Source organism: Leucopleurus acutus, assembly GCF_964270905.1.
Source record: "Leucopleurus acutus genome assembly, chromosome: 7".
Taxonomy (NCBI): Eukaryota; Metazoa; Chordata; class Mammalia; order Artiodactyla; family Delphinidae; genus Leucopleurus; species Leucopleurus acutus.
This window is the reverse complement of record NC_139150.1, coordinates 27,994,543-28,007,797: the sequence shown is the minus strand read 5'-3', so window position 1 is coordinate 28,007,797 and position 13,255 is coordinate 27,994,543. Positions and strand designations below refer to the sequence as shown.

Sequence of the window (13,255 nt, the reverse complement as noted above, 5' to 3'; positions counted from 1 at the left end):
ACAAAGACCCAACGCAGCCATAAAAATAAATAAATAAATATATAAATAAACAATTGATCAACTTCTCCAGCCTCTCTTACCACTCGCTAAGCTTTGATAATACTGAATTGTTTGCAGTTCTCACCTTATAACTTACTATTCCATACCTCTGTGTTTTCCCTACGAAAGGGAAGATGCTTCCCACCCTGCTTCATCTGGCTCACTTCCACTCATCCTTCAAGATTCAACCAGGCACAATTTCCTTTACTAAAATCTCAGGCTGAGCTGGAAGCCCTTCTGCTGTGCTCCCAGAGTAACCCATGCATCCTCCTCCCATAACAGTTTCCCTGAGCCCCTGAAATCATGTTTTTATCACTGGCTTCCTCACTACAATATGAGTACCCTGAAGGCAAGCACTGGATCAAGTCATCTTTGCATCTCCAGCCTTAGCATAGTGTCAGGTATGTTATGACCATTTGTTAAAAGAAGAGGGCCAGGGCAACCTGCCGTGCTAAATACACACCACCTTGGCTCTAAAGGAACACACAGAGTTGCCCCCTGCAGGGCTGAGAATAGGGCTCCAAAGGACAATGGAAATTCACATGCAGCTCCATAGTGACCTGTGTGCCCCCAGGACTGGAAAGATCTGGGAAGAGTGCAAAGTCCTTCCCCATCCATCAAGATCTGGTCACCACCTTCTCCAGTGGGTTAGAAGATCATTAAACATATGTAACTGTGATCCACCAGTTAAAGCAATGGGGTTTCTCTAAAGGAAAAACCTGCCTCAGTGAGTTATCAGGGGATAAATAAGCACAGGAACAGGATGGAAATCATGAGACATAATCTAACTGAACCTGTGGTGTTTGGACAACTAGTTCCACGGCCTGAAGCCTCACCTCTTTCATTCCTTTCAGTTCTGGACTCAGATGTTCTAATTAGGATGAAGACCAAAGAGCCCAGAATAGTCACAGGCCCTTGTGGTTGAGAGTAACTACAACTGTTGGCTTCAGAGCCAAGAGAACACTGATATGAAATCCCTCCTTTTATTTAAACAGAATTTTTTTTGATCCCCAAGTCCATATATTTTTATTGTGGAAATTTTGAAATTAGAAATATATATACAGAAAAGTAGAAAAAAATAAACATAAATCACCATTAATCCTACTTCCTGGAGATAATCCCTAGTAAATTAAGCTAACAATGGTTCTCCATTAATATTTTTTGTCTTTTTTTCCTATTCATACATAAATTATAAATTTTTCTCTACAAAATTGAGATTATACAGCATATATAATTTTGTATTTTGCTTTTTCATTGAACATCATACTGGGAGTGTTTTCCATGACAAAATACTCTCTTAAAATATGGATTTTAATGGCCACTTGATACTCCACGCTGTGAATAGATCATAATTAATTTAACCTTTCTGCTTCAGATTGGTTTTAGCTTTTGTTTATTATTTGTCGTTGGATTTCTGGTATTTTACATTCCAAAGACCTTTGATATGGTTCCACATTAAACTCTTTTTTAAATCTTCTTTTTAGAAGGAAATACATGGATGGGGACAGTGGATGTCCTTGGATGATAAGAACATGGGTGATTTTTTTAAACATCTTTCTGTGTTTTCTAAATTTTCCATAATGAGCATGTATTACTTCTCTAGTAGAACAAACAAACAAACAAAAAACCACTGTTACCATATAACTATGAAGAACAGTTTGCTCTAGATAGCACACCAGGAAAAAAAAAAGACAAATGGGTCCTTTGGAAGAAAGCATGCTGTCAATGGGGTCTCCGAGACCAAAGATGGGGCTGGTCTTGCTAAATATTTCTGTAAATAATCCCAAAGAGGCAACACACAGTGAAATCTCCAAGCTTTCAAATGACATTCAGCCTCCTCTACCAGCTGAGCTGCAAGTCCCTCCTTGGGCTCCCCAAGTACCCTGAGCCTCTACCAGCACTGGGCATAGCAGGGGCTCCTCCTCCAGTGTCCCTTTCTTCTCACTGAGCCTGCCGCATGATAAGGGCTTTAAGAATGTGTGTTGAGTGAGAGAATGAACTGAAGTTCACAAAATAATAAAGATGGAAATGTAAGTCAGTTGAGCCCTTTGGGAAAGCAACTTGGCCATATGTATTCAAAAGATATGTTTATTCCCCTTGACCAAACAATATTCCTAGAAATTCATCCCACAGAACTAAGTTTAAAATATCAAAAAGCTGTATACACTGTTACTCATTCACTCAAACACTATAATTGCAAAATATTGAAAACAACTTAATTGCATAGCAATAGAGAAATGATTAAATATGTCACATCTACTCAACAATACATTATGCAGTCACTACAGCAAGGTTTATGAAACACAGACACTATTAACCATATAATATTAAGTGAAAAAAGTGGAACACAAAATTGTATGCATTCCAAGCTTACAGCTAAATAAAATCATTCACAAATATTAACAGACGGGAGTAAAACTTCCAAAAAACGGTTTAACTGTGAATAAATTCAGAAAAGAATAATGAAGTAAAAAAAAAAAAACCAACAAAACCAAAATTAAATGAAGAGTATGAGTAAGGTAGCCATCAACTTTGAAGCTCTGAAGCTACTATGTATACTTTTGCGATAAACAGTAGCTACCATTTACTTTTTTAGAGTCAAGTGTGTAGCAGGCACATTATATATGGATTATTTCATTTAAGCATGCAAACAACCCTGAGATGTAGGAACCATTATTGTCTGTATTTTATATGCGGCAAGGCTAAAGCTCAAGGAAGGGTAAGTCACAGAGAAAGTCAGTGGCAGGGTTGAGATTAGCAGCTAGTTTTGTCCAACTCATGTGGCCCAGGTAGGAAATGACCCCACTAGGTGGCACAGTCAAAAAATACCAACAGGTTCCACAGAGGTAAAATGAGCTCATGGCCCAAAAGCTTATGATAGTTACAGCCAATCCTGAGCACCTACTGTATACCAGGGATTTATATAACTCATCTCTAATATTTTCACAAGAACTTTGTGAGGTAGCTGGTATCGTTAGATAGTGAAGAAAGTAAGATTGGGGCAGGTTATGAGCCATACATAGCCTGGTAAAAGAGTGCGCCAGCATTTGAACCCAGATCTACTGACCCCGACGTGCTTTTGCACCGATCATCCTGCCTCTCACAGAGCCATGTCTGAGATATATACCTTACAAGATGCCCACTTAAGAGGAGTCTGGCACTCACCAGCCCTCCTGGGCACTGATCTGACCCAATGAATCAAAGTTTATGTTCCTGGACATCTCTGTAGCCCCACATCTGGGATCCAATAGGGGAGCAGATGCTCAAAATATGCTGATTGATTGAAAAAAAAAAAATGAATGGATCTTTCCCATGGCACTGATAGCAAAGAGCACGAAGAAAATCTTGCAACTCATTTTTAGCAACTGAAGCCAGTGGGTGTAAGCAGATTAGGGAAAGAGGTAAGGAAAAGATTGACAACCATAATGACAACTAACACTTGAATAGGTCTTACCATGTATCAATGTTCTAAGTGCTTAACATAGATGAACTCATTTAATCTTCAAATAACCCCATTAGCACTATTATAATACCCAGTTCACAGATGAGGGAACTGAGGCTGAAAGAGTAAATAAATTGCCCAAGGATACAAGCCTGGTAAACGGCAGAGCCAGAATTCAAAGCCAGTCCAACTCAAGGGTGTGTTCTTAGCCACTATGCACCCCAGTCTCCTTACCCCCTGCCCTGTTACCAGAGTATCTAGATCTTGATCTTTATAAGCCATGCTGAGCTGATACTAACCTGTATGAATGAATGAAGAGACCGTCTCCAAGAGCCAGCACTCAAACCAGAGAGCTCGTGACACACAATTCTCTCCGTGCACTTTTACTCTGAACCTCTAAAATTATTTCTGTCATTGAACATAGAATTTGCCTTCCAAACTCAGGGGGCTGTTCTAGGTACTTCTTTTCCTAATAGCCTCCCTCTAGAAACCCAATTTGACTTCTGCCAGGAATGCCATTCTGGCTCCACTCATTGTCAAAATCAGATTTCTCCTCCATCTCTAAGCTTAGCATTTTTCCTTCAGAATAGGCCCTCATAAATATTTGGGTTGGCCAAAAAGTTCGTTTGGGTCTTCCATACCAGATGGAAAACCCAAACGAACTTTTTGGCCAACCCAATAGCTTGGAAATCAGATTGATGCTTTACTGCTACACACTCCTATAGAAAACTAGAAAACTCCTCTAAATCTTAGTCTGATGCTACCTACCCACCTCCCTCCACACCTGCCCCCACCACGAGGCAGAGGAGATGGAGAGGAACACCGTGTTCAAAAGATGCTTCTTACCGAAGTTAGAAACTCAGAAGCCTTCTTTTAGGTTGGGTATTAAAACAAAAACTCTGATGTTTCAGTAAATTGCTACACTGAGCTGCTCTGGGGACTTTCCACCTCGTTATTCCTCAGCAACAACATGGGGATAATGCGAGCGAGTGTTTCTAGAGCAGGGTTTCTCTCAACAGCACTATTGACATTTGGGGCCAGATAAGCGTTGTAAGGAGCCCTCCTGTGAATGGAAGAATGTTTCCCCCATCCCTGGCCTCCGCCCACCAGAACCAACAGTACCAACCACCCCTGGCCCAGGACTGTAACTGCCAAACAATATCTCTAGACATTACCCAATGTCCTTGGGACATTAAAATAGTGCTAGGCTACTTTTAGAACTTGATAAGGTAATACGATTCAATGGGGAAAAGAAACAGATAAAAATATGAGAGACTGTTCTGAGAGGTTAAAAAAGTAAAATGGGAGACAATGAATTTTCCCAGTTAACAGGATGTTCATCAAAGCAATAGCTCACTCCAGGCTATATCAGCATCACGATGAAAAACACTTATCAATATATACCTCAATTAAGTCTGGAAAAATTAAAGTGAAATCTTAAAGATCAAATCAGAGAAATGCTGGAGGGAAAAAGAAATCTGAAAACCACACCTGCCCTCCCAGAACTGTAAAGCCTCATGTGGTGATGGTGGATTTTTAAATTGGTTTGATCCTTCGGAAGGACATCTGATCGTATATGTCAAGGGCCATTTCCTTGGACCTAGGAATCGTACTTCTGAGATTTTGGCCTAAGGAAATAATCTAAACATAAGAAAAGGCTATATGTATAAAGTCTTTATAGTAGTTTATGTATAACAGCAAACACGAGAAACATCTGAATTTTGGCAATAGGGTGTGAACTTACAAAATAAAAACTGCATTGATGGACTACTTAACGCTACCAGGAATGTCAGTGGCATTATCCCATGGCAGATTTGGGCCCAAAAGATCCAGCCCCTCCTCTTACTACTAATTTACTAACTTATAACATTTTCTTCACCTGTGCAACAGAAATTGTAATGCATACCTCTCAGAATTGCTGTGAAAATCAAGAAGATAACGGATATAAAAGTACTTTCAAAAGTACAAGACACAGCCTACACATCAAGAATCATTATTATAAATATGTAAATTATTTGAAAACATGGCAACATATATGCCAAATGATGTTAAATGAAAGAGGAAAACAGCACAAAATGGTATGTATGTATGTATGTATGTATGTAAGTAATGATCATAATTGTCTCCTTGGGCTATCGTCCTTCAAGTCCCCTCAGTGCCAAGGACCACACCATCTGACCCTCGTCATCATGACCTATCTACCTCAGGGACTCCTTCTGCACATAAAATAAAATTCAGCTGCCCTTGCTCAGCTCCATGGCTGCATGATCTGCCCCTGCTGACTCCCAACTCACCCCCAGCCAGTCTTCCTTCAGTGCCACTGGCTTTCCTGTTCTTTGACTCCAGGACGTGCGTTAGGCCCATGGCCACCCTCTGTCTCTCTGCCTGGAATCCAGTGGCCTGACGGCTGAGCTCCCGATTTTCCCCTGGCTAACTGCTGCTCGAACTTCAAGGCTCTCAGCTTAAATGTCATGACCTTCTATTCTAAATTAACTCCCTATCCTCAGCCTGGTAGTACCTAACATAGTAGGACAGTTTGGTTTTTTTCCTTCATAGCACGTATCACAGTTTATTATGAGATTTCTACTTATGTGATAATGTGCTTCATAGCTGCTTCCCTCACTGAACTGTAAGCTCTGTGAGGGCAGGGATCCTGCCTGTATACCCAGCACACTATCTTACGTGCAGTAGATGTTCAATAAATATGTAGCCAAAGGAAACAATAAATGGCTATTTGTTCTAACTTTCCTCATTCCAAAGAAGTGGAAACTAAAACTCAGGAAAAATGAGTTTCCCTGAGCCATTGAGACATATAGTGGCCAAGCTGGAATTAGAATTGAATTAGAATTAGATAATAATTAGAATTCTTATCTGGATTTGAACCAGCAATGCCAGTCCAGGACTAAGGACAGGAAAGAAATGTATCAGGTGAAATTGGAAGCCGGGAGGAGGTGCAGAAAGTTTGCGTCTATGCTATAAAATTCTCTAGTGGCTCTTAAATGAGGAGTCTTAATTTTTATTTATTTGATAGCTTATTCCTTGTCATTAAACAATCCCCAAATATTGATACTCTTAATATTGATATATGCAGAAATTAGAATTATCTATTTTCCCAGACACACAGCTAAACAGATCTAAATGAGAAAATTAATGGCAAAGGCAAAAAGGAGAGGCCATATGGCCGTAATCTGTCCCATCTGTTCCATGGGGACCTTGGCCTCTGGCTCGGCCTAAAACCAGATGAGGACCCGGAGAACTCTGAAGCCCCTCGCCCTTCCTGTCCCAAGCCCTGTTTGTGCTCAGTGACTGCCACCCACACAAGTTAACCGTTACTTTGGACCCAAACTGAGCTTTGCACCCAACTTATGCAACTCAATTTCAATGTATTCTTTGCCCAACAGGAACAGCTGAAATCTACCTCTGGCTGATGGTCCCCATAAGTCTGCATAATGGGAGCACAAGAGAGAGGTCCCCAGGATTCATTAGCAAACAAGGACACAGAGTGAAAGGGCAAACGGCCGCCTTTCAGGAAGGTTGCTCAGGGTTTACTGTTCAGCACCCAGCTTTTACATCTTTCTTCCCATCTCCCTGCACACAAGGCCCCTATAGCAGGGGAGCCTCTTTGAGACCTGAAAACTAATGGCCCATTTAATGCATTTACCCCTGTTCAGCAAATACTTATTAAGCATATCCCCGGTGCCAGGCTCTGGGGCCAAGTGTGTACACCCAGGATCTCAGAAGGAGGAAATCAAGCAATGGTTTTCCATACACTGTGGGCAAGAACTATTTGGAGCTGCTAACTTCTTCCCCTGCCTACTGGGCAGAGCTCGTTCTGACTATGTGAGCTAACAAAGTGTTACCAAAACCCTAAACAGGTTCCACTGTCTATAAAACAATGTATCTAGAGATCCAAGCCAGGTGGATTGGGAAGTAGCTACAGCCAGCACTTGAGATCCATGGGCACTAAATCTTTCATGCAGATAAGGCAAAGCCTACTAAAAAAAAGGGCCTGTGCCTGTAGGGCCACCAGGAAATTGGTTCTGGTGCTACTTCCATGACCCACCCACTCTGGACCCCTGTCCCCTACCCCAAACCCCAATCCCATCAGCTGTACAAGAAGCAGGTCAGATCTTTCCAGCTGTGACAACCTAAGCATGTGCAACCTGAAATAAACCACCCTTTGTTTCTGGTTTGGCGAAATAGATTTCCTGTCGAAATCAGGAAGGGAGGACAAGCTAACAGGCAGTAGGTGTAACACCTAGAAAAGCCCTTTTGTGTCAGGATACTGTCTCCTTCTTACTCTTTCAAGAAGAACTCTGCCGCAAGGCCAAAAATTGCCTTTGACTAAGCCCGCCTATCTCTACTCGTAATGCTTTTTAAACTGATAAGCAATATTGAGCAAGAAGCAGCAAGACTAGTAGAGACTGGCCCCGCCTGGATGGCCCAATCCCAAATCCTGTTCCAGGACACTGTGCTCCTGATTCTTGGTTGACCTTGAGGAAATCCCTTCCCTGCTTTGTGCCTCAGTGTGCTTATCTGTAAAATGACAGGTTTGGGTTGGACTGCCCTTGAGACCTTGCATCACTAAGATGATATAGTTCTTTCCCCTACTCACCGGCTAATGGACACAGCACAGCAGAGACAGCTGCCCATCACGTGGGCTGCTGCCACCATGACGAGAAGAGGCAGGGGACCTGGACCACACAGTAAGCTAAGAAATGAGATTAGGAGGTGAACGTATAGGTCTTTGGAACACCAGGACCTGGGCAGAGCCATGGGAGGCAGAGGCAAAGGCAAGAAAGAGGTTAGAAACTTCAAGACTGAAGATAGAAAAACCAATAATACCACTGAAGAGCAACCTGACATAGTGGTTTAGAGAACCGACTCTAGAGTCACACATATACACACATATCCATGAGGGATTATATATGAGTTCTATGTCAGGATTTTAAAATTTTGTGTTTTCATTTCAATGGTCATCTAAGCAAATGTGAATAAACGTATCTGGATTTTTCTGAATGCCTACTTTATAACAAAGTTCTGGCACAAGATTTCAAGCCTAAGTTTATATTTGTGTTTGTGACTGTGTTAGCACCAATATAATTGTAGCAGACCAATAAGAAAGGCACAGATGCAAACGCAACTTGTGAATGATGAGATTGGACCAAATGAAAGCCAAATGATATCAAATGAAGGTCACCGGAAAAAATGATTGGAAAACTGAATCATTAGCACTTAGTAATATAGACTGTCCAAACTCAAACGAATAAGCATTCACTACCATAGTCACATTGTTACCTATAATATGGCTTCAGCTAAACAGTGTCAGCTGCCTTACTACATTAACAGTACTGGCTTTGCAATTTTGTTTGCATTTAATTTTTAAGTTTGTATGGGTCATATGGCCTGTAAGAATAAGGGGTTTATATCTAGTTTCACATACGTTCATATTTAAGTAAGATTATAATAAAAAAATAAATTTAGTGAACGAAGGAGGACCTTGACATTTTTGTTCTTTTAAAGACGGGCCGGCCAAGCATTAGTCTAGTTTCAGAAACACTGAATTAAGTTATATCCAAGATCCCTCATAGCTCTTTGAGTCTAAGAAAGATGAGCATTTCGGCTGCAGATGTGTTAAGCTTCATGAGGACAGCCAAATGGGGACGTAGGTTTAGAATTCAGGAAAAAAGGCAGGGCAGGAAACAGACATTTAGAAGCCTACTACAGAGAGGTGCGGCTAAACCCAGGAGACTGGACGGGATCTCTAGGAGTGTTCAGAGAGGGAGAAGCCAAGAGCTGATGTCGGAGCTTCAGAGAGATCACCGGGCCTTATAGCCTTTATCTTCTCACAGAAAAACACCATTCACCTGAGAGTTAAAGAGGGCCTTCTCGGGATTACTGAAAGGATCACTGTCCCATCCAGAAGTGAATGGCTTAGAACCCTCCACAGACATAAAACAAATCTCAGTTTTATATTCCTCCAGGCTTGCAGTCAAAGCTTGACAGGAAAGAGTCCACACTGACACTAACAGATCCAGCCTCTGATCTCTAAGAGCTGGGCCACGAACTCACTTCATTTCCACTGCCCAGAAACCATAAGATGCTCTTGGAGAGCCAGGTGGCCCCCAGGGCTGCAGCAAAAGTTAAGAGGAAGATGGCAAAGGGGCAATTCTGTGCCAGATTCCGGAGGTCAGAACGCAGGCCTGGGTACTAGCACAAACCAAAGCTATCATTTCTGCCTGGCTGCCAATCTGCCCCCTATGCTAAGCGACGGGGCTCGATCAGGACCCTACACACAGTCCCGTGTCCACCGGGGCCAGATTCATTCAATCACTTTGAGAAAACCAAGAAGACTCCCTTTCCCCCCTCCTGCCCTCCCAACTCAAAATCAGGAAGAAAAGCATGGGAGGACCCCCAGAGAAACCCAGGCTTACTGTTTGTCTTCTTCTGAAAGTGAGGTTCTTCCACAGCAGCAACCTCAGCTGAGGCCAACAAGCCATGTTACCTCAGCCGACACCACAGAGCCTGCGCGAGGCTCGGGAGCCCGTGGAGGAAGTGGCCGGAGCTCACAGTGGGGACGCTGTGGCTGGTCATTAACTGAAAGATAAAGCAAGAGGGGAGAGCGCCGTCAGTTTTTGCTGCAAAGCTATACGCCAGTGAGGGCTGTTGCACCAGCCTTCTCACCTGAGCCCTCAAACCCAGCTCTGCCTCATGACTACTTCTGCATAAGGCATGAGTCCCCAACTTCTAGCCTTGGGGTCTCTGGTAAACAGGGATCCTGCAGGCTTTCTGGCAGTAGCCTGGAAGTGAGCCATTATTATCCCAATCAATTGAGCTCCACGGGTGTGATCATTTGGGAATGAAAAATGCACTTATGAAGGCAGACCTACGTGAGCAACCTTAGGTGGCCAAAACCCTGAGATTGCAAAGGGCATATTGGAATCCCAGAGACCTGCCTCCCTTCTCTAAGAAAATGCCTCCCCTCTCAGAAAATGTCAGCAGCATTTATAAATTTTGCCTTGAACCTGGAGTGACTTATGCTATTCCCTGAAATTTGCTGCAAACTACGTTTTCATCTAGTTCCAAAGTTGAGTCCTTCTGGCGATAAATGGCACCATCGATAAAGCAGTTTCCTAATCTGGAAAAAGTCACAGCGTGTCTTAGATGTGATGATGTCTTAGATGGTGTGAGTAAACACCAAGGAAATGCCACGGACACCTGGCTCCCAGGTGATGAGGACCACGCCAGTGCTGTGTGTGTGTGGAAAGAAAACAGTATCTCATTGAGAAAAACAAGGCAGCCAAGGCAGATGGAGAGCATCACCTGTGAAACTGACAAGCTCCCATTGTCCGGACATATGCACACCTATGGCCTTGCTACACGTGCACGTGCACACAGGGCCCGCCTACTCCTTGTCAGGTGTCACAGGTGCCTCCTTGGAGGACTGTTTTGCCATCCTGGGGTGGGGGGGTTCTCATAAACAGGGGATACAACCTTCTGTGTGTCCCTGCTGCCCCCTCAACAATGGTATTCATTTAATACTGGAATAATCCCAGGTAGTCATACTAAAATTAAAGTTGGGGAAAGGGTGAAAAATGAAAACTGGAAGAAGGGAGGGATGCACAGGTCAAAGCTAGGCCCTGATGCCACTTCACAGTCATGAACACTTAGCAGAAATCAGAAACCAGCTTTACCTCTAAAATGGCCCATTTAATCATTGTGGCCTCTGGTGGAGTAGAGGTGGGATATTAGGCCTGAGGAACAAACAGCAAAAACAGCTAAGAATGTAGTGACCACTTGTGCATACAAAACCAAGTATTGCACTAAACGTCTGTGGGTCCAAACAGACCTCAATGCAAAGGGTGATCTATAGCAGGATGTTACCGTCTTGGTCCCCACCCCACAAGGACCTGGATTAAAAACCTCTACAAAAGAAGAGGGAATGGAAGGAGTCTGCAGTGTCTGAGAAGAAGGACTGACTCTACTATCATGTATTTTAATTCATTCATTGACAAGCCAACGAATCAGGGATTCCTCTGAAATAGTCAAGTCTTAGGACCTACTTCTTTTTTCTTTTTATTTATTGATGTATTTATTTATTCGGTTGCACTGGGTCTTAGTTGCAGCAGGTGGGCTCCTTAGTTGTGGCTCTTGGGCTCCTTAGTTTTGGCACGTGGGCTCCTTAGTTGCAGCAGGCGGGCTCCTTCATTGCAGCTTGGAGGCTCCTTAGTCGCAACTCACCGGCTCCCTAGTTGTGGCATGTGAACTCTTAGTTGTGGCATGCCTGTGGGATCTAGTTCCCTGACCAGGGATTAAACCTGGGCCCCCTGTATTGGGAGCATGGAGTCTTAACCACTGCGCCACCAGAGAAGTTCCCCTATTTCTTTTCTTTATCGTTTGCTCAGCAAAACTCTAAATGGACACAGATGCCACCCCCCCGAAAAAAATTCTCACTCCAAAAAGAAGAGTTAAATCAGCACTGTGTCCATCCACAATTTGTTGTTTAAAGATGGCAACTGGCCTCCAAGCACTGAGAGCCAGAATTCGATTGTGAGCTGCGTGCTTGCAATCCCAAATTATTTTGAAAGTGGCCTAGGACAGGGCTTGCATTCCAGAAACACAGAAATAAATAATTAGCTAGATTTTTCTCATGCAAAAGCTGCTCTCCAGGAATCACTTAGTTAATTTAGAAGCTACAAGATCTTTTCAGATCCCCAAGGTAACAATGAGGAGGTTGAAACACAAGTTTGTAATTAAAAAAGGAAAATTAACTTAGCAGAAAGAGAGCCTAGATAGGAATTATGTCCAGCTTCCCAACTATGTGCCCTTGGCCAAATCTTTACGCTCTCTGAGCATCAATTTCCTCATTATAGAATGGGGGTGACAACACCTACCTTGCATGCTATTCAATGGATTCAATGAGACAATATAAATAAGTCCCCAACAAAGTACATGGCACACTGTAAGTGCCAAAGAAATGAGTTCCCTTCTCCCCACTTTTCTTTCTCTGGTCTATCAGTACCCTCTAACAGAGAAATGGTTATATCCTGTCTGAACAATCTTTTCTACTCCATTATTTCTAGCAAGTCCAATGTGGGTTTCTGGCAAAGTAGGAAGGATGAAATCAGAATGGCCTAGTGTTAGAGACCCCCAGGCCCAAACCAGGACACAGGATCCCCTCAATCTGAGTGGAGAATCTCAGAGGAAAAGAAGACACGCCTCTATAGAATGTTCACGAGAAGAGAACGGCCAGGAGGAGGTTTTTTGGAGAATATTTTCCTAAAGCAGAGTTTCTGGGTCTCCAGACATGGACTCCGGCCTCAGAGACCCTCCAGGAGACACGCAGAGAAGTCAGCGAGAAGTAGCCTGGAGCAGCAGTAGAAGGTCCTGCTCTGGCTTCGCTGGATACCAACAGGCAGGCTTCTCGCCCCACTTCCCCTGCCCACCTTGACACAGCCCTCGGCCTCCCGCATAATCCCCTCCCCCACCTCAGGACATGGTGACCACTGCTGGGAGCGATTTTGCCCAAAGAGGAGGGTTTGGCAATGCCCGAACTCCTCTGCTCAGGTAACTGAAGCCCAAGGGACATTTCTACATCAGTTTTCCAAGGAAGCAAACAAACAAACCAAAACCAAAAAGAAGGCCGTACTATGTACTAGATTTCTCAATGTTTCAAAGCTAGTAGCACACTCGCTTCTGCCCTTATGCACATTTCCAGTTACTGGCTGGAAAGGGTCCTACTTCACAATCACGGCCCGTCAACAGGGCACCCTC

General features: G+C 43.3%; 1 protein-coding gene across 3 annotated transcripts in view; it reads right to left on the bottom strand.

Annotated features, from left to right (window-relative positions):
• ABCA1 (ATP binding cassette subfamily A member 1) overlaps nt 1–13,255 on the bottom strand; it is a 137,044-nt gene that overhangs the window by 105,805 nt on the left and 17,984 nt on the right. For all 3 annotated transcript variants that reach the window (XM_082842123.1, XM_082842122.1, XM_082842124.1), the window contains exon 2: nt 9,916–10,078. In XM_082842123.1, the coding sequence (XP_082698249.1) occupies nt 9,916–9,981 (66 nt within the window). In that variant the 5' untranslated portion in view covers nt 9,982–10,078. The remainder of the gene's footprint in view (nt 1–9,915; nt 10,079–13,255) is intronic.